The sequence below is a fragment of the Bidens hawaiensis genome, unplaced genomic scaffold (genome assembly GCF_021521415.1).
Source record: "Bidens hawaiensis isolate Kalapana, Puna unplaced genomic scaffold, B.hawaiensis_p1.1 tig00014686_1, whole genome shotgun sequence".
Classification (NCBI taxonomy): domain Eukaryota; kingdom Viridiplantae; phylum Streptophyta; class Magnoliopsida; order Asterales; family Asteraceae; genus Bidens; species Bidens hawaiensis.
The window spans coordinates 41,312-62,182 of NW_027492284.1; the positions used below are offsets into that span (position 1 = coordinate 41,312).

Genomic DNA, 20,871 nt, shown 5'->3' on the forward strand with positions numbered 1-20,871 from the left:
CCTACTATCACTGTTAAATTATACTACTTCGTACTATCAAGTACTGATTCTCACGCCGGAGGATGGTTACGAGAGAATCCCCCATTCCTCGTAACGAGCTCACAGTATTCTGTTTTGCAGGTTACACTTGTCTGCGCTAGGAAAGTTTTATAACCCATCGTGTAGAATACTTAACCATTACCCTCGGACTAACGTGTTAGATCTTGAGGGGTGGATTTATGTTTCTTCATGAAGATATATTAAGTTGTTATTTAAAAATACATAACTATCTATCCATATAAAATTATATGTGTTCTTATAAAATGCAATAAAACTTTATATCTAAAACCAACTTTGCTGGTAACAAGAACATCTTTGCCAACCACAAGCATGTGAAATACTGTGCATAAATGGTATGATGCCCAAATTCTACAAGGCAGAGTTTTAACACAAAGTTGCTCTGTAACACTTCTTTGGGTCTTATCAAGTGTCTTTTCTTGTACATCTCTTAATTTGGGTTTTAGCAAATGTCTTTACCAATAATGATAACAAAACGGATATATGTCTACTCCAGGTTATACTTCTTATCGTTTTCGTTGATGTTTTATTATTTTGTTTTATCGTTTTGTATAATGTAAAGACGGGTAAGTCCTTTTATTGTTTTGGATGATGTTGAGGTGGTAAGTCGGCAATGGCATTTCTTCTTGTTTTTATGGATGTGGCCCATTTTTATCAGTTATTGTTTGATTACTTTAAAAAGGAAATAATAAAAGTTATTTTTTGTTTAAGTAAAAAGAAAGTAATAAAAGTTGTTGTTTAAGTAAAAAAATAATAATAAAAGATGTTTGTTTAATTAAAAAGAAAATAATAAAAGTTGTTAGTAGAAGAAATAATAAAAGTTATTAGTTTAAGTAAGAAGAAAATAATAAAGTTGTTACAAAAACAAATTTGCGTTTGCCGGGAGTCAAACCCGGGTCTATTGCTTGGAAGGCAATTATCCTAACTGTTGGACTACAAACGCTAGATTGACATTGGGTTCTCAATTATCCTATAAGTAGACGTTTATTTATTTTTCTTCAATAACAAATACTATACTTTTAGAAAACGAGTTAACAATCTTTACTTTTATAATAATTATTTACTGTTAATATGATCATACGAGTACGTATTTGACTGAAATTAAGTTATTTAATTTAATGATATGCATCAGAATTTATATTATTTTGTTTATTAAGTTGAACTAAATGCAAATAATTGTATGATATTAAATGTGATGAAAGTCTAGTTAATTTAATAAAGGAAAAATGTCATAAAATAATAAAGTTTCTAAAGTATTCTAATTAGATCAATCATGTAATTTTTGGTCAAATCGAGTTACAAGATCTTCAAATCGAGCCTTACTGGTTTTTTATGCATCAAGAAAGCAATGGAGGAAAGATGTAGTGGTATTTGCAATATATGTATTTATAATTTAATAAATTTAAAATACCTTAGTTATATTAAATATTAATAATAAAATTCACATCGCCACTCCACATCAACATAAAAAAAGATTTTATAAGTTGAAAAAAACGTAAAGCCTATAAATTAAATAAAATATGAAAGTTAAGTTACTTAATTGAAACAGTTTTAAACTTGAGTGATTTAATTTGAACAGTTTTAAAATTTGCTTACTATTCTACAAGGTTACCGCTTTCATAAACGGAAAAATAGTGAATTGTTTGTATTTAGTAATTAGTTGAATAACAAACCTAGTATTTGGGTATAGTGTATTTGTATGTTTTGTTAGTATGTTTTTATGATTAAAACATATTATAGTATGATTATTGAGGAAAATCACACGGCGTTCTTCCATAGCATGGATACTTGACTATAAAAGAGCAAAGATGCTTCACAATAAATTGTTCGCATGAATACAGAATGTTACAAGATATCAAAGGAATCAAATCATTTATTTTAATTGATCATACTGAAAATAATATAAACACTGACCCCCAAGAACAAATCACGTGTGATATTGGTTTAATACAGGATAAATCAGTAGTTAAACTATGACAAATTTTGCGTGGTTGGCTTTCTATAATTCTTGAAGATTATTAAAATTTGTTCTTTAGAAAATAAAATATATATATATATATATATATATATATATATATATATATATATATATTATGATTTTTAATTGGAAAATAAGGGCAAAGGTTGGATGACGACAAATCCAATGTAAAAGCACCTTAGGGAAACAAGGGGAATCATTGGTTACAAGATCCTTTCATTCGGTTCGCATATAAAAACATGCTTCCTCGTCTAATAAAGCCAAAACCTTAATTAGGAAGATGTCACACTTTTTTTAAAACGGTAAATTACGGAATATGCATGGTATAAAACAAATATTGTGAACATATATAACAAGTTGATTATGATATTTAATTACCAGTGGATTTACACTTAAAAAATTACAGTTTTAATAATGTATTAATGTATTTCAAATTATTTTTAAATTTCTTGTGAGTCATCTAATTTTACCTTTAAATTCATCCTATTAATTTAAACATTTGCAAAACTCGTGTATTAAACGGGTAACTTATAATAGAGCAGAAGCCGATAAGATAAGGTAAAATTTCAATAATCCTATACACTTTATGACAGGATATACATGTAATGGTATTCATTCTTCGACTCACCTAGCATAAAGAGCTTAGAACAATTTCTGAATATCCTTAAATCTCATCAAGATTATATGATTATATATATAGTTAAAAAAGAAAAGAAAAAATAGGATTGCTCAAGCAACAAACACAACATATATGAACAATTATTTTTAAGCACATACATATTTATTATTAAAGGTGAATATCTTCTTCATTTCTATTTTTCCTGGATTTATGGTTTTTCCAAATCAAATTTAAATTCACTTTAAAGAATCTTTAAAACTATGTTAGTGTTTACATCGATATAGATTTCAAGCGGGTAACAAGTTGTGCTGCTAGCGCTTTTCGAATAGCAAAAATAAGTCATTTAAAATAGCATTCATAGATCAATAACATTACTAAGCATGATCCATTGGACACGACTAAGTAGCTCCACAACCTCAGAAGCTAGTAAACCAAAAATATCAAATGTAACTGGTATAAACACGTGTTGGGTGTCAAATATGTGTATTACAAATAAAAAGTCACCATGTGAGTAGATACGTAGGCATGTATAATTGTTTGATTACTTATATATCCACAAGGGCCACAAGTAGTTGTCACTGCCGGCACTTCCAAATTCATGAAACATATTAAAAGAGATCATGACAACAGTGATCATCTACAAAGATATGTTAATCTTAACTCAAAAACCTCGGAACCACGTCACTTTCAAATTCTTTTATAAAAGGTGACAAGTTCTATATATATATATATATATACATACAACTTATACAACAAAGTCTCAAAGCCACTTCTTGGAGAGTATCAAAGTATCCCACAAAAAAGATAGAATCTTTTTAGAAATATTTTGAAAATAAAAATAAATTTTGGGTTTCAATAAAGATTTAGAAATGGCATCTGCAGTTTCTATTCTAGGTAATCCTTGTATAGGATCAGTGATCAACAATCACAAGAACTCTCGTCGAGAATTCATGATAACGGCTAGAGTTGTAGCGCCAAAGAAACCGAATTTGCCCGAATTGTCATTAGAAGGAATTCCTCACACGGATCTACGTGTTCGAGAGATTGTTCAGAGACAGTTGCAAACACGACGCGATGATTATTCTGGTTGCCAATTCCATCCGGAGTTTCTTGAAGAGGCGTATGATCGGTGTAGAGATATTTGTGCTGAATATGCAAAGACTTTTTATCTAGGTAAAATTATTGATTTGTATTAACTAAAAAAGTGTCCTTAAATGGAAAGTTTTATTTAATTTTGGTGATGAGTGATGAGTTTGGTTTGGAATTTGACAGGAACAAGGTTAATGACTGAAGAAAGACAGAAAGCAATATGGGCTATATATGGTAAGTTCATGCAACAATTTTTCTTATATATATATGGGTATGTTCTTATAGGTTTAATAATTGCCTATATGTTTATCTAGTTGTTTGAATGGCCATATATTAGAAGTTTGAGTCATACTATGTTAAGGAAGTTATTTAATATAAATAGATGGTTAGGGACGTATGCAATTAGTGTCAAGAACAACACTATATAAATCGAATAATCCGATCTTGGTTAAGATCAAATTTCGTGTTCTTGGGCCTGATTTCCGGCAATTTACAGTTTGGTGCAGGAGAACAGATGAACTCGTTGATGGGCCAAACGCGATCCACATGAGTGATGCGGTTCTTGACAGATGGGAAGAAAGACTCCATGATCTCTTTCATGGCCGGCCCTTTGACATGCTTGATGCGGCCCTAACTCACACCGTTCAAAAGTTCCCACTAGACATTAAGGTACATATATATACCATGATCATTAATTAAGGTAACATCACTCACACACTAATATACGGCCTGTATGATATGTGAAAAAGGTATGATGTGACCGTGGTGTGTTATGCAAAAGTCATACTATACAACATGTATAACTATATAGGAAAACCCTTAAGATAATTGAACTCTTGATTAAATTCCATATTATTCATATATGCGTACTAAAAGATTACTTTTTTTGGTTTTTCAGCCGTTTAGAGACATGATAGAAGGGATGAGAATGGATATCAAGAAAAGTAGATACGAAAACTTTCAAGAACTTTACTTGTATTGTTACTATGTTGCTGGGACAGTTGGTCTGATGAGTGTTCCGGTCATGGGTATAGCACCGGAATCATCATATGATGCACCAAACATCTATAACTCGGCTCTTAGTCTCGGCATTGGAAATCAGCTCACCAATATTCTTAGAGATGTTGGAGAAGAGTAAGCTTTTCCTCTAAACCGTTTCATTGTTATTATGTCGAATATATCCATCGTTCAAACAGTGATGTGTTTGTCGGTTATCCGTTGATGAAGTATGTAAATGAACCAAGCCCGAGCCAAGGTAACCTTTGTAAAACTTGGAGCAATCCCAACTTGAAGGACTCGAATGGTTAATACGAAAAGTGTAAGGGTGGTACGGAAGATCTCAAGGGACGGTTCGGTGGAGATCCAAAGTTCAGGGACCAAGCTGAATAACTTGGTGCCATAGTTATCTTTTATTTATTATTAAATAAAATAGAAGTCTAGTTTAATTATGTAGTCTAGTTTGAGTATGATTAGAATTGTGTGTGTTATATAAACCCATCAAAAGGTTTATTTTTAGTGTGTAGAGTAGTAGAGAGTAGAGTTGTTCTTGTTTCTTATTAATGAAAAGAGTCGCATAAACGTTTTATGCAAAATCGTGTTTGGTGTTCTTGATTCACTTGTCTAAGGTTTAACAAGTGGTATCAGAGCCTAACGATCCAGGCCCGCGTTTCCGATTGGTGGCAAATCTTGATTGCAGTAGTAGTTTCGATCAAAACATAAGAGGCCAAGAAACCGATCACGGTTAAGAAATGGTTCAAGATCTCTACGAGGAGAAAACCAATGGCTAGTTGAATATTAATCGAGACTCACCGTAGTACGTGTCCAGGAAAGTGTGAGGTTACGGTTACAAAAGGAAGCCGACAATCTAAGATAATATACCGACGAGAGGTTTGTGGGTGAATCGTAATATATTACATATTGGTGTGATATATAGTTTTGTGTTGTGTGGAGAAAATAATTGTCATCACGTTCTGTTTGGTTGAGAATTGTGATAGTTGAAAAGTCAAACCTACGCAATCATTATTTTGTTCCAGAAGCATATCTTCTTAAATCCAAAACACAAGTAACTAAAAGCATATAAGTTGGTAACTGAAGAACGCATTGAGTTCAAACTCACGTACGGCTAAAATCAAGAAACGATGGCAGAATTTCAAGTTGTAGGAGGGATCAAGAAGTTGAACCATAGCAATTACAAACAGTGGTCGACATGCATCAAATCGTATCTTCAATGTCAAGATCTTTGGCAGGTTACGAACGGTACCGAGACGAGACAACCTGCAAACGATATTAATGGTAGTATCGGGAAGTGGCAGGTGAAAACGGGCCGAGCGATGTTTATAATCAAGACAACGGTTGATGATGATGTTCTTGATCACATTCAAGATCTTGAATACCCAAAGCAAGCGTGGGATACGCTGCAAACCTTATTCACGAAGAAGAACGATGCTCGATTGCAACTAGTCGAAGGTGAGTTGATGACGGTTTCGCAAGGTGATCTTTCAATTTCACAATATTTTCGTAAAGTTAAGAATTTGTGTCGCGAGATTGGAGAAATCGATCCAGAGTCTCGGGTTAGCGATGCTCGTATGAAGCGGATACTCATCCACGGTTTAAGGCCGGAGTATCGTAGCTTCGTTACCGCTATTCAAGGGTGGGCGACCCAACCGAGTATAACCGAGTTCGAAAATATTCTTGCCGGACAAGAAGCCTTAGCAAAACAGTTAGCCGGTGTGTCGATTAAAACCGAGAGCAAAGCCTTGTATGTCGAAAGGAAGGAGAAGCATCGGTTTAGTAAAAATCATAACAGTTATGGCGAGAAAGGTAAGAGTAAATATTGGGAGAACAAAAAACGTGACCGACCTAAGAAGAGAGAATGGAACAAGAAGGGTCGGGTTGACAACTTTGAAGAAGATTCATCGGATGAAGAGAACCGAGACAAGGAACCAAGGTACCAACCAAAGCAGTTTCCGTTTAGGTGCCATAAATGTGGACAAAAAGGGCATATGGCAAAATACTGTCGAGAACCAATGGAGGAAGGTAATGCAGTTGTTGTTAGAGAAGAAGAACCGTGGGATGTTGAGGCTAATATGGCCAAGGTTCGAGGAAAATACGCAGTTGATACCGAATTCAAACCGAACCTAGTAGATGAATGATTTGAAGAAGACTCCTGTTGATGGACAAGTCTGGAAGCAATGCCAGAGTCGAATCAGTTGAAGGTAACCTTGGAATCATCTATTGTTATATTGAATCTAGATGATGAGGAAATTGTGGTTGAAGAAGAAAATATGGTTGATCAAGACGTAACCGTGATAGTAACCAAAAAATATGAGAAAGAAATCGTGTTGGATGAAGTGCACGAGGAGATAGTTTCGTCTCATGTTACGGGTGGTCATGGTGGAATAGAAAACGTTAAAAATCAACAAACCAACAAAGTTGACGTTGGAGTTTGCATGAGGTTCATGCATAGTTCGGGTGATCCGAATGAACGAACAAATAAAGAAGTTGAGTTCGAGAGGGAGCATGCATCAAGTGAAGATGGAATAATTGCTTTAAGTATCATGATAGTTGGTCGTGGAGTTGAGAAAGTAAAAGTTGTTTCCCATCTGAATCTGGGCAATGCAATTCTATATAGTGGTAATCTCGAAACGAGAACAGTTGTAGACGGGAAAAAGAAACCTGAAGGTAGTGTGATGAAGTCAAATCCAAGAATAAAGCTCAAAGAGGTTAGAGCGTTACAAGGTATGAAGGATCTTGGAGGAACAATGGAAGTTGGCATTGAGAGGGAGTGTAAAACTTGGAGCAATCCCAACTTGAAGGACCCGAATGGTTAATACGAAAAGCATAAGGGTGGTACGGAAGATCTCAAGGGGCGGTTCGGTGGAGATCCAAAGTTCAGGGACCAAGTTGAATAACTTGGTGCCATAGTTATCTTTTATTTATTATTAAATAAAATAGAAGTCTAGTTTAATTATGTTTCCTAGTTTGAGTATGATTAGAATTGTGTGTGTTATATAAACCCATCAAAAGGTTTATTTTTAGTGTGTAGAGTAGTAGAGAGTAGAGTTGTTCTTGTTTCTTATTAATGAAAAGAGTCGCATAAACGTTTTATGCAAAATCGTGTTTGGTGTTCTTGATTCACTTGTCTAAAGTTTAACAACCTTGCTCGTTGGCTAGCTCGTTTGGCTTTTACATACTAAAGCCCAAATTTTAATATTGATTAATTACAACCCAAATTTTAGCATATATATATATATATATATATAAAAGTTAAACTAATCCCATCTTTGTTTCTCTCAGTGCATTAAGAGGTAGAGTTTATCTTCCTCAAGACGAACTATCACAATTCGGGCTATGTGACGAAGATGTTTACTCAAGGCGAGTAACCGATAATTGGAGAGAATTCATGAAAGGTCAGATCAGACGGGCTCGGTTTTACTTCAACCAGGCAGAAGAAGGAGCTTCAAAGCTTGACAAAGATAGTCGTTGGCCGGTATGTTCATATCTAGATTTCAAATTTATATTTAAAACGAAATCATATTGTCTAAAACCGAACATTGTAATTACAGGTTTGGTCATCATTGTTGTTGTACCGAAACATATTGGATGCTATTGAGGAGAATGACTATGATAACTTGACCAAGAGAGCTTATGTTGGTAGAACTAAGAAACTACTTATGTTGCCTTTATCGTACACTAGATCTGTTTCGACCAGTTTTGCCTTCTAAAAGATTTAGGCAGTGCAAAATATGTGTTGATAACTTGATGTTATACATAAATTTTATTTTATTTAATGTATCAATTTATGTATATTTGCCCATAATGATCTTTCAAGTTTCAACACAAGATATTAGCCTTTTACTATGGTACTTTAGCATCTTTGTTTTCTTGTACTTTGAATAGCAGTGGCCGGTGGCAATTGTGTCGGGTCGACGGGTTGCGGGTTGGCGAGTTAGATTGTTGAACACTAACACAACCCGTATGACCATTCGTTTGAAACTCATCAACTCTGGCCTGGACTTACTTAAAATCGTATGAACCAAACCAACTCTTTAGACAACGGTAAAATCCCCAAAATAGTCATGTTGACCAAAATAATAAACAAAATTGCCATGACTTTTAGAAATTAGTGATCAACCATGGCGCGACATTTGTCATATTGGCGCGACAAATTTCAATCTGGCTCAATAAACTTCCATCTTACACCATTTTTTTAATTGGAAAAAGAAAATTATATAATGTTTAAGAAAATAAATTGGTTATTATGGTAATTTTGCCTTGGGTAAGGATTCTAAGAGAACCTTTTGGAAATTGAAAACTTTGATAACCAATTTGGATCATTAAAAAACTTTTAAAAAATATTTAAAAAAATTATAAAACAAAAATTTTTAAAAAGTAAAAAACCAAAATTCTTATATTTCATTTCGGTTTCATAAAAAAAGAAAAAAACTTCGTATTATACACATGTGTATAATTTCATTTAATCGCTAGTTACGTAATGTACATATATGTACATTATCATTTACCTTAAATTGTGCATGTGTATAGTAAAAAAAACATGTATGTACATATATGTATAATTTAGCAAAACGAGATGTTTTTTTTAATGAAACTGGGATGATAAACAAGAATTTTTGTTTTTTTTTTCTTTTTCTATTTTTGCGTTTTTCTTTTTTTTTATGATTTTTTTTATTTGGTTTTTCGTGATCCAAAATGGTTCTCAATTTTTAAAATAGTTCTCACATGATCTCAATTCATGTCGCCTTAATCTATTTATTTAAAGTCTAAATAAGTGAAAACACATTGAAAATCGTATATAGGTTAGTGGGTTGTAATCAAGTCGTAAACGTATGAAACAAGTCATATATGTCTTGGTTGAGATAAATGAGTTTAGCAAATTATAAACAATCCATTCTGTCAATTAAACAAATCAACACGCACACGCTGTATTTATTAAACCGGATATTATGCATGTAATTGCCTAGTTTAAGAGCTCAAAATGCTCAAGAGTCAAGCCAACAAATTTTTCAAAAGAATCTTAATAACAAATTAATAGGGTATTCATTCTTAACTAATGTCAAAAAGAATTATAACAGCAAAAACAAAACATGAAAAGGAAAGACACCAATCCAACATTTTAACTGTCTTTTCTGTACAAACAGAACAAACAATATAAGATCACCAAACTCATGTTTGTGCTCCACCATCACTGCCACTTTTTCAAGCTTCATGAATTCCCTTTTTGCCCTCGTTATTTCCCACGAGCACCATGCGGGTCTGATGTAAACTGCCACGTCAGCATCATAGGAAATAATCCGGCGTCCTACGTGTCACATCTGGCTCTCCCCTCCTAGGAGCCGGGTCAAACTGTGATTCAAAATTATAATTAGTCGACACGCTTTTATCTCTTATGCGTGTATGTTTAATATTTTTTATATATTTTTAATTTTTACCTGAATGAAAGTGTGACCGTTGCAATCATCTACTTCAAGAATCGAAGCCATATTTCCACAACGATAACAATAATTAGGTGCACTAAAGATTGTAACCACCTTTTGTTCCTGTTATAACCAATTGAATAATCTGTTTAAAAAAAATTATAAACCATAATTACTCCAACAAAGAACGAAATTAATAAAATGCTTACGTGGCCCCAGTTATATCCCTCCATAACCAGTTGGTGTGCTCTAGCAATGAGCTTTAAGCTGTTTGCATGATTAAATTGCTCAGATATATCCTGAAATACAATATAAAAACAAAAGAAAATTAGTAATTAGTAACACAATAATATAAGAGTAACCATGTGTAATGTAACCAAATTTCCTCAAAATTAAATTCTTGAAAAAGTCATAGATAGAAAAAAGAACATCAAATTATGAACCTTTTTACAAGTAAGAATATAATATATTTACCTAGAACAGAAAATTAAAGAAAGTTATGCCATTAACCGTAAATAAAAATAAAAAATATTTATATTTAGCGAGAGAGATATATACTTGACCAAATGTATATCCGGCACCGCGAGGTGAAATACCCCAACCGCAGCGGTCATCGGGATCAGACCATAAAAGATCACACATGGGCCCCTCATGTGGCACTTCTTGAACGCGGTCAAAATTCCTTATATTATCAAGTGTTTCAATTGAAGGCGATAATCCACCATGAAGACAAAAAATTTCAGATTCAACCTATGAAACAAAAGACCGTTAATCACAAAAGTTAAACTGTCAAACAGTAAAACATAGTGGTACATAGTTCAAATGTTACTAACCAATGCGGTGAGGGGAAAATAATCAAATAGATCAGTAAATGTCTTCCAAACATTAGCACTACCATATCTGCAAAAAGTCAACCGTTGACCCGTGAAGAAAACTATAATCATTTATCATCGTACTCAGTATATCCCACCAATAGCAAAGCTATGGTAGGGTCTGAGGAGGGTAAGATGTAGACAGCCTTACCTCTACCCCATGGGGATAGAGAGGCTGCTTCCGGTGAGACCCCCGGCTCTATACTAGTTTTGCATCAAGCCTTGGACATAAGGCACATAGCACTCAATCATCGGGACGCTGGCTGATTGGTGCATGTACCCTTGTCTTTCGGCTATCAACGCCACCACATGATGCCTAATTAACCTTCCATCACTTTTAACGTTATTTTCACGAGATTAGTAAAATAACGTCAAAATTAGTGCAATTTTACTTTTGCCCACCCGAGGGTTCACACATATATACATTATATGCGCGCACCGCAATCATAGACGTTAAAAACTGAAAATAAACAAGTGTTACCCCTTCCATCAAATAAAAACTGAATATCGCCATCTTCATAAAATATTGACATTCTTGATAAGGGTATATTAGACATTTGAAAGAAAGTCAAACAGTTGACTGTACTAAGTGAAAGTCAAATATTAAAGAATGTCGTGAAAACTCACTTTCTTAAGCATTCATCATAAAACCCATAAACTTGAGTGATCTGCAGAAACAACATTGTGGTTACTGTTATTTTTATTTTAATAATTCTTGAAAGTTATTATCATATAATTCTGAAAATGTACCTGGCGACTTTCATGGTTTCCTCTTAAAATTGTAAGTCTTTGTGGATGACGCACTTTGAGAGCCACTAAAAGCTGAAACGACAATTTAATAACATTTTCTATGAAAAATTAAAAATAAAACATATATAAATCTAGTTCATATGGTGTTGTAAGTTGTAACACTTACAGATACGGTTTCAACTGAGTAATAACCACGATCAACGTAATCTCCCATGAATAAATAATTTGTATCCGGGCACTAAATAAAGAAAAGAAGAGAGAGCAACATGATTAGCTATAATAATCACAATTTTCTTTTGCAGCAATGTTGACGTAAAAATAAAAAATGCCCATAAGATAAAGAAGCATGAAAGCACACCTTTCCACCGATCCGGAAAAGCTCTGCAAGATCGTGAAATTGCCCATGAATATCCCCACAGATTGTGACGGGGCTTTTAACAGGCTGAAATCAAAATATGCAGAATGTGATTTATTTGTAGAAAATTGCATTTTTGTGATAGTATTATAAAATAAAAGTACACAAGAGTTCTTGAGATCGGCTCACTAAAAGCTCGAACTGAACCGAGCTTAAATGAGCAGTTCGAGCCTAAAAATAAGCTTGTGAGCCCAAACGAGTCTATTATTCATATATTTTCATTTAATGCATTAAATATCTAACTATATAATAAATGAAGAACTCATTCTGCCATGTGTCACCACCATATTCTATTTGATATTGTGTCACCACTACATTAAGCCACGTCTCCCCTTTTACAAAAGCAGCTTCCCTTATAAGCTTCCACTTTACAAACTTTCTCTTTAATTCAAATTTCAAATCTGATTACTTTTCTTCACTTGGCTGCCCATCACCATCGCTACTAGGACGTCGAACACCATCGGTTCAAGATTTGTGCACCCAAATCACCATTGACTCAAGTACTTCTGTATGAGAACTGGTAATTCGCTTATGAAGCCTAAATTATTCAAATTCCCCAACCTGTCTAAAATCAACGAAACATGTTTTCAATTGCAATACAGTTTTTGATAACTCTCATATCATCTTCGAAGAACAACAACTCCGACGACCAGAAACCAGAACTGACTAAAAGGTATCTAATCCATCTATTACAAATCAGGCTAATAAATAATGCTGATGAATTTCTCGATTAATTTACTCGTGTTAGTTGCAGGGAGGTGAGCAGCGAATTAGCAGTTCTCTGTGCCATTTTTCACTTTAGGTATGTGGAATATTATTATTATTATTATTATTATTATTATTATTATTATTATTATTATTATCTAGCAACACTTAGATTATGTTCCGTTTCTCCTATCAATTGATTTTGAAAATAGCTGTGACCTAACGCTCCTAAATTTTCAAAAACCTAGATAATTAATTGAGTTATATACTTGCAACTACAAATTAATTGATCATGTGATACCTATCAGACAATGTTATGTTAGTACAATTTGGTGTTTTTGGTTTGATTAATAGGTTAGACGTTTATATACATGATTATTTGGTAAAGAGGGATTCAAAGCTTCTGCTCTTTTTCATCATCGGGTCTCATAGTTACCGTGTTTGTTTGTCTTGGTTTCTCCTCTTTTTACGGTTCGTCACTCTTCGGTTGATCATTTGCTAATCCTCTTACGGTCTTACTGTTTGGTTGTTATTGTATGTCTTCCGTTATAGCTTATTTTTCTCAGTTCGATATTCAGTTCGGTGAAATTCGTGTTTGTGTTGCTATTATGAATGTTTTCTTTAGGTTGGTTTTGGTTGAATTTCTATTATATTTTAGGTGTTTTATCTTCTACTTAGATATCATCTATCATTACTTTAGTTTTCTCAGGTTAGTACAAATCTCTTATGGTATAGTTTTGATAACACGATTTATTATAAATTAAATTAAAACTATAAAACTAAAGCAAAATGAATTTCACCGAATTTTCGTTGATTAATCTTGGTAATTAGGTTCACTGTATTGCTCAAGTTTTGTGGTGTTATCAACTGTTTGCTATCCTATTTTCATTTGGTTGTTGATTTTGTATGCAGGCTGTAATTGTTACTCATTGGTGGTTGTGGTGTTGGTGATTCAAGTTTTCAGGTAATCCTTTTGCTTTAACTATTGGAATGTTTGTTCATGTTCGTTTTAATAATTTTGTAGGCTCGACAGATTTTCCTTGACATTACTTTTAACTATTGGAATGTTGTGTTCATGTTCGTTTATGTTTGTTCACGAACTTAAACGAACAAACATATCTGAGCACAGATGAATAAATATGACTAAACCGGTTAAAAGTAATGTCAAGGAAAATCTGTCGGGCTTACAAATTTATTAAAGCTAGACCAAGTTGTAACAGGTCAATTTTTTAATTAATATATATGTACATAAACAAACTTAAACCAATAAAGTTAAACGAACGTTAACGAACGAACGTAAACAAATAAATCCATCGCAAGTAGAACATATAGTTATGTTTTATTATTGTTGTTGTTTGTCTTATAGGCATAATGGAGCAGAAATTATTCAAAAGTTGGGATGGACCATCAAAGATAAACTTTTGGTCAAACGGGCCGTGTTCGGGTCAACCCACAAAGATATGTTTCATGTTTGGGTTCACATGTGTAACACGGTTTCGGGTTCTTGTCAAGCTTTTGGGATCGTGTCGGGTTAAACCCGTCAACCCGTGAACACGACATATTTAAAGTTTTAAACGTTGAGAGACATCAATAGGAGTGTGCAGTATGCGATTGTAGAAGTTAATTAGTCATCTTTCTTATTTTTTTAATTCATGCATGATACAATTTACAGATTAGGGACACGATTATGTTATACAGAGTAATAACTTTTTAAATTTCAATTATGAACTTTTATGTCCACAGGCTAAAGCTTTGGCTGAAAAAAGTCAATGTGAGTACAGGAAGAACAACATGTTTCTTGCATTGCTTTCAAAACTATGCAAAGTATTGAAGGTGGCCATAAAAAATGGTAGTGTTTGTTATTTTATATCGTAATATGTACAAAGTCTCACGCAGACAGTGCATTCATGACATTGGTTAGTGGATCTCTTTTAATATCTTATTTGTTGATGTAAGTTGTACTAGAGTTAAACTTTCAAGTCCCATATTTTGATGCATATAAACATGGATTGGTTGTTAATATACTCGACTTATGTTTTTTACTAAATATTTTTGTGGCGTGAGTCCCGGTATATTAGAGAGTAGGAAGAACTCGCAACGAAAACATTGTTGGATTACAGATGCTTATTGAATTTGATTTTAAATGAACTATCATAGAACTCAAAAATTCAAGAATTACTGGCCTGGTGAACTTTATATTGAACTGAAGTCTTAAGAAATGATAATGACTCAATTTATTTTTACCTACATTTTGGCTAAATATCAGTAACTTCTCGTGTGTAATGTTTGTTACCTTGGTCAAACTTCTGAAAATGATTTCTTTAGTTGTTTTGGGGTATGTATAACCCACCATCTATAATGTATTAGTCACAAATATGTACTATCTATGTTTTGCCGGACTAAATGTTATAAATAAGTATGAATTTTTAATGTTAGTTACTTATTTACAGTATCTACAAGTTATTACTTATTAAATCTTATCTGGTTTCTGGTTTGGTCATTCACTCTATGTTCTGTCAATACTATAAGTAATGTTCTTGGTTACATGTTTATTTGATTTTAACTTTCATAATCACGATTATTAATATGAAATAACGTTTTTAACCCGTGTGTCACATGGGCATATAACCTAGTATATTTATATATCAGTATGATATAAATAACTAATTAATATATATGGCTATGGGGGAAGGTTCATGTACATTTTAATCTTAACATGAGAACGTATAAAATAATACTAATTTATAAAAAAAAATGAGAACGTAAGAAACAATACCAACTACAATATCAATCTACATAAACAATGATTTATAATGACAAAGAAAAAAACCTAAAAATTACTACAAAAGAATCAAAATCAAGAACAAAATAATAACATCAAATACCAGCAAATACTTATAACAGCAAAAGAAAAAAAATCTAATAATAACAACAAAACATAAATCAGCAAATAATTATAACGTCTCATAATTGAAAATTAGTAAATACGAACAAAAAATAACAGCAAAAACCTATAAAAATAAATTTAATGATAAAAGCAAAGCAAACACCTATAAAAATAAATTTAATGATAACAACAAATTGGTTCTTACTGTTTATATGTTCAGAATAAAATGTATTTGATCCTCTTTATATGGCTGTGTATATATATTATGTGATATATAAAAATCATAACAAAAAGAGATAAAAATAATTATAAAGATAAATAAATTAAATAATAAATAATAACGAGCTCAGCTCGAGCTTGAAAAATTACTCACAAACCAAGCTCGAGCTTTAGAAATATATCTAAAAATAAACAGGCTCGGCTCGTTTACACCCAAATTTACATCTGATAACAATAAAAGAAATTTACCTGCACATTGCTTTCTTTCATCAGGACCTCCTTCGCCTTATCACATAATGACTTAACCTAAATTCAAAGAAGTAAAACAAGATTTGATATGTTTAACGGAAAAGCAACAAAACCGAAGCATTCAACTGTGTGTTACAATAAAACTATCAATTAAGGGAAAAGCTGCAAGCTTTATCCCCGAACACAAGTGTATGTGTAAAGGGTAAAGATTATTGCACCTAAATAACTAACTAATTAACTGTAATTGAATCATATCAAACCTTTACTTTCAAATCACACATCTAAACAAATTAAATAAACCAATTTTGACCCTAAATCAATCTTGTCCAAGATTATATACCCAGAATTAATTATATAAGAAAAGCTTTGTAATTTATCGCTATAGATATGACGATTACAGATCTGCCCAAATCGAATCAATTAACCCGTAAATCACCAGATCAATTACAAAAGAAATCAAATTGAAAGGTAATTACCTCTTGCTCAGACAAGGGTTTGCACTGCATGAGCTGAGCGATATGTTCATCAAGATTGTGATTAACGCGCTGCGTGACTGGATCCGAGCTCATCTTGCGGGTAAATTGCTGGGAAATTGATGGATTTGATGGAAATGAATTAAATAATTTAATTCTGTGGGTGGGGAAACATAATAATAATAATAATAATAATAATAATAATAATAATAATAATAATAATAATAATAATAATATTATTATTATTATTATTATTATTATTATACCCAAAAAGGAAAAAGAATGAAGAAGAAGAAGAAGACAGTGGGTTATTTTGCCATTTGCCTGCCTTCGATCGCCCCTACCTTTTTCGAGTTTCTAAATATTTCGAAATTGGGAAAATAAAGTTTGATTTGTATGTATATCATTCATCAACGGTGGTGGTTATGGACGAGAAACTTCGGTATCGGTATTGAATTGGTATCAAATGTTGAGTTTCGGTATCAGTACCAATACGAAACCGATATTTCTCGAATTACCTTAAATACTGGTACCGTTCTGGTACTGAACTGAAAATTTCGGTACTGATGTCAATAATTTGCGGTTTTGGAATCTGGATTTTCGGTACCCGCTCATCCATAGTGGTGGTTGTTTGAGTAATTTTTTTAACATCCTAGGTAACCCTGAGGCAAAAGACAATCTTAAACACATACGGGGTTGGGTAACCCAAGCACGTCATATCTTGTTTCTCATCACCCGAAGACCAACTATGATAAAACCTGACTGTGTTTAGATTTGAACTTGAGACCTTATGGTCCCAGTACAAATCTTCATTTCTCATTAAAAGTTAGTTGAGTTAAAGTTTATTGACGGTATTGTTTCTGAATATGTACAATAAATTATTATAACATTGGTCTTTTATTTTTTTCTTCTACATGCTTGATTTTGCGTATATAGTGTTTGATAAAAGTATAAACAATGCATGATAAACGGTGTTTGATATGCATTCGGCTTGTAAGTTAGTAAGATTGAAATCTGAATTTTATTTCTCATCGTGTTTGTTTCGTATAAGTTGTTAGAACTTGAATAAGTTTTATTTAAATATGTTAGTTAGCAAATAAGTTGGAAATAGTTCACTTTTTTCCTTTATATAAAATTATCTGACGGTATTTTAAAAATTGTGAGACAATTCAATCAAAGAAGTTAGATATCCTACTACTCATTGTCGACCCATTAAATATTTGGGACAACTATGAGATTGGTTTAAATATATTTTGTTGGTATCAAAAGGGCTAGACATTAAAGATACATGTACAATTACCCGAACGATTGTAGCATCCAGTTTCAGTAGTGTTTGGTGATATGTTGAAATATGTGGCTTATTATTATTGAAGCTGGGTTTAAGTTAACATTTAAATAGTACGAGGATGTAGACAAATTCCAAACTTAGAGACACAAGATTTATTGTATTGCAAGTGGGAGGACTCATTAAAAGTGGAAAAGTGAACTGAGTTAGTGACTAAAATAGTAAGCCACGTATCTTCAATGTTGGCAAGCTTTGGTTAAGCGAGATGAATGTGTTTTGAATAAGAAAGACGGGGAAGATAAAAATCGATGGAGATGTAAAGAGTTATAGACAAAGGTCCCGTTTTTTTAAATGAGGTTCAAATTCAAGCCAAGCAGTCTTTAGCGGTCACTTCTAATTGAATAAAATCATTGTGTTTGCCATAAACTGATTTATAACTTATAATGGTTATAATTGTAATCATATGTGTTGTTTATGTTTGGGATTGATGTTAACAAGTTTAAAGATGGAGAGTAGGCCAAAGTGACATATAACATGTGCATAGGCATCAACTGGTCTACCACATGTCGACATGCAAGTTTATACATTGAAAGTTTTTGTGGTACACTGCTAATACACTAAAATAAGCCCGTAACATCGTATTAGGTCTTTGTTAAAATTTTGGTCATTAGTTTTTGAGTTTGAGGTTATAGTTTGGGTTAATAATAAGCAGTATCGCTTAATTTTATGGTATGCTATTTGACAATATAATTTTTTTATGCAATATACCGAAAACCAAAGGTTGTTTATGATTGGGTATCGGAATGGTGGGTCGAACACGTATTTTGTATACGAGGGGTGTTGTTACACATTGATTAAGCTTGTCTGACCTTGTTGGATTATGAAGTAAGTTTTTTTTGGCTTTTACATGTAAAGTTCTTGTAAGTATAGAAGGTTAATATTTTGTAAGTAAACTCATTATGTATATGCAATCAACTCCACTTTTTTCGTTATTATAATATATAGTCTTTTTAAATAGAGTGTTACAAGTAGCTATTAGAGCCTAGGTTTAAGGTATTTGATGAATGTTTTAGTTGCAAAGTTGACAACAATGATCGTGGGAATGTGGCAGTGGTACGAGGCGGGGGTTACAGTGTTGGTGGCGATGGCGACGGTAATGATAGTTGGGGTAGGAGGAGTGGCGGCGGCGATGATAACGATGGCGGTGTGGCAAATGGCGACAACAATGATGATGGAGACGATAATGGTGACATTGGTAGCGACAACCGGGGGGCATTGATGAGGTTGCGGACGCAACAACAATGAGCGACCATATATTTCAATTCCTTTCTCTGCATTACTTCACAATTATAGTGATCTTGAGAGAGAGAGAGGGAGAATTAAAAAATGTGTTTTGTCTAAGTAGCACACGAAGACATCTTGGCATTTTATTTTTGTAATGAACAGTGGAGATCAAGGTGTAAGAAAAAAAATAGAAGGAAATGAATGGTGTTTTGGGCACATTTTGTTCTTTATTTCCTTTAAATCCTTCACCGTAAAAAAAGTCAACTTTTTTCATATGGATACTATTTTTTTTTGAAAAAACTAGCACAACAAAAGCGAACATTTTTATCTTTAATTAGAGTATCATATTATTATATAAAAAATAACAATTAAATAAAACAAAATGTGGGTTTTGGTCTATGCTGTACAACATTTTGTTACAAGATTATTTGTACTAGTTTTTCTGTACTAAAATTTTATGTTGAATACTTTTTACATGATTTTTTATTTAATTTTTTTAATAATATTTTTCATAACATTTTGTTACAAGATTATTTGTACTAGTTTTTCTGTACTAAAATTTTATGTTGAATACTTTTTACATGATTTTTTATTTAATTTTTTTAACAATATTTTTCATACTCGATTTTTTGTCTAGTTTTTTTATGTTGTACTTTGAAAAAACAATCGGGTGAAAATTGAGGTATTATAAATAAAATACCCCTTAATCCCTACTAAAATGAGTATCACATGTCATATTTCATAATTCTTCCTAGTCTACTTAGACAAAACACCATGACCATTCCCATTAGCAACCCAACCCAACCCAACCCAACCCAACCCAACCCAATCTTTTAAATAAAAATTAATTTATTTCTCATCAACAAACACAACCCAACCTAATATAAATTTATACTCTCATTCACAACCCAACCTCAACCAACATTTTGTTCTATAAATATAATTTATAATTATTTAAAATATATAAAAGATAAAACTTTAAACAATAAGTTTATGAAACAATAATATTATATTGGAAAGCTAATAAGAAAAAAAATACAATTTTTGAGTAACCTCGTTTTTAATAAAATTTATTTCGGTGCGTTCACAAAAAAAAACTGAATAAGACTATGTTTTTAGATTTAAAAAAAAAACTTAATTATTAAAAGTTATTAAAAAAACAATATTATAGTTAAAACTAATTACTATGAAAGAAAAAGGAAAAAGTAATTAAAAAAGATATCCATACAAATGTTGACATATGGCATTGCATGTGATTAAGAATGGTTTTCAAACTAGTTTGCGCCATCAACCCTTTTGCTTCAACTTCATTGTTTTTTAATTTTTATATTTTTAAATAGTGAAACAAACTAAACAAAGTTTGCTAATAGGAATAGTCTCAGAAATCCACTCTCTATATATACTATTAAGTTTTAATATACCCAAAATATATACTATATACAATATACACCTAAAATTAAAAAAAGACGAAGAATAAAAAACGCTTAGAAATGAAGAAAATTGATGCAAATATTGACCACAACATTTGTTGTAGGCTAGGAAAGATCTCACCCAT

The 20,871-nt window shown here is 32.4% G+C and overlaps 2 protein-coding genes, 1 long non-coding RNA gene and 1 other non-coding gene across 4 annotated transcripts; 2 read left to right on the forward strand and 2 right to left on the reverse strand.

Moving 5' to 3' along the window:
• Positions 1–928: 928 nt before the first annotated feature.
• On the reverse strand, positions 929–1,000 carry TRNAG-UCC (transfer RNA glycine (anticodon UCC)). The gene has a single exon. It is a non-coding gene; the product is annotated as a tRNA-Gly (tRNA).
• A 2,515-nt stretch (positions 1,001–3,515) lies between these two features.
• On the forward strand, positions 3,516–8,467 carry LOC143547261 (phytoene synthase 2, chloroplastic-like). The gene is made up of 6 exons (XM_077038731.1): positions 3,516–3,827; positions 3,927–3,977; positions 4,240–4,412; positions 4,642–4,877; positions 8,040–8,232; positions 8,309–8,467. The coding sequence occupies exons 1-6, from the start codon at positions 3,524–3,526 to the stop codon at positions 8,465–8,467; spliced, it is 1,116 nt and encodes a 371-aa protein (XP_076894846.1). The 5' UTR covers positions 3,516–3,523.
• A 1,314-nt stretch (positions 8,468–9,781) lies between these two features.
• On the reverse strand, positions 9,782–16,922 carry LOC143547262 (serine/threonine-protein phosphatase PP2A catalytic subunit-like). The gene is made up of 11 exons (XM_077038732.1): positions 16,751–16,922; positions 16,275–16,331; positions 12,158–12,241; positions 11,966–12,037; positions 11,800–11,871; positions 11,677–11,717; positions 11,011–11,077; positions 10,736–10,927; positions 10,387–10,476; positions 10,193–10,300; positions 9,782–10,106 (listed from the first exon to the last, which is right to left on the reverse strand). Exons 1-11 carry the CDS (start codon positions 16,841–16,843, stop codon positions 10,041–10,043), a joined length of 942 nt encoding a protein of 313 aa, XP_076894847.1. The 5' UTR covers positions 16,844–16,922; the 3' UTR covers positions 9,782–10,040.
• LOC143547244 (uncharacterized) lies at positions 12,465–15,175 on the forward strand. Its single transcript, XR_013137740.1, has 3 exons — positions 12,465–13,016; positions 13,832–13,883; positions 14,286–15,175. It is a non-coding gene; the product is annotated as an uncharacterized LOC143547244 (long non-coding RNA).
• Positions 16,923–20,871: the final 3,949 nt, after the last annotated feature.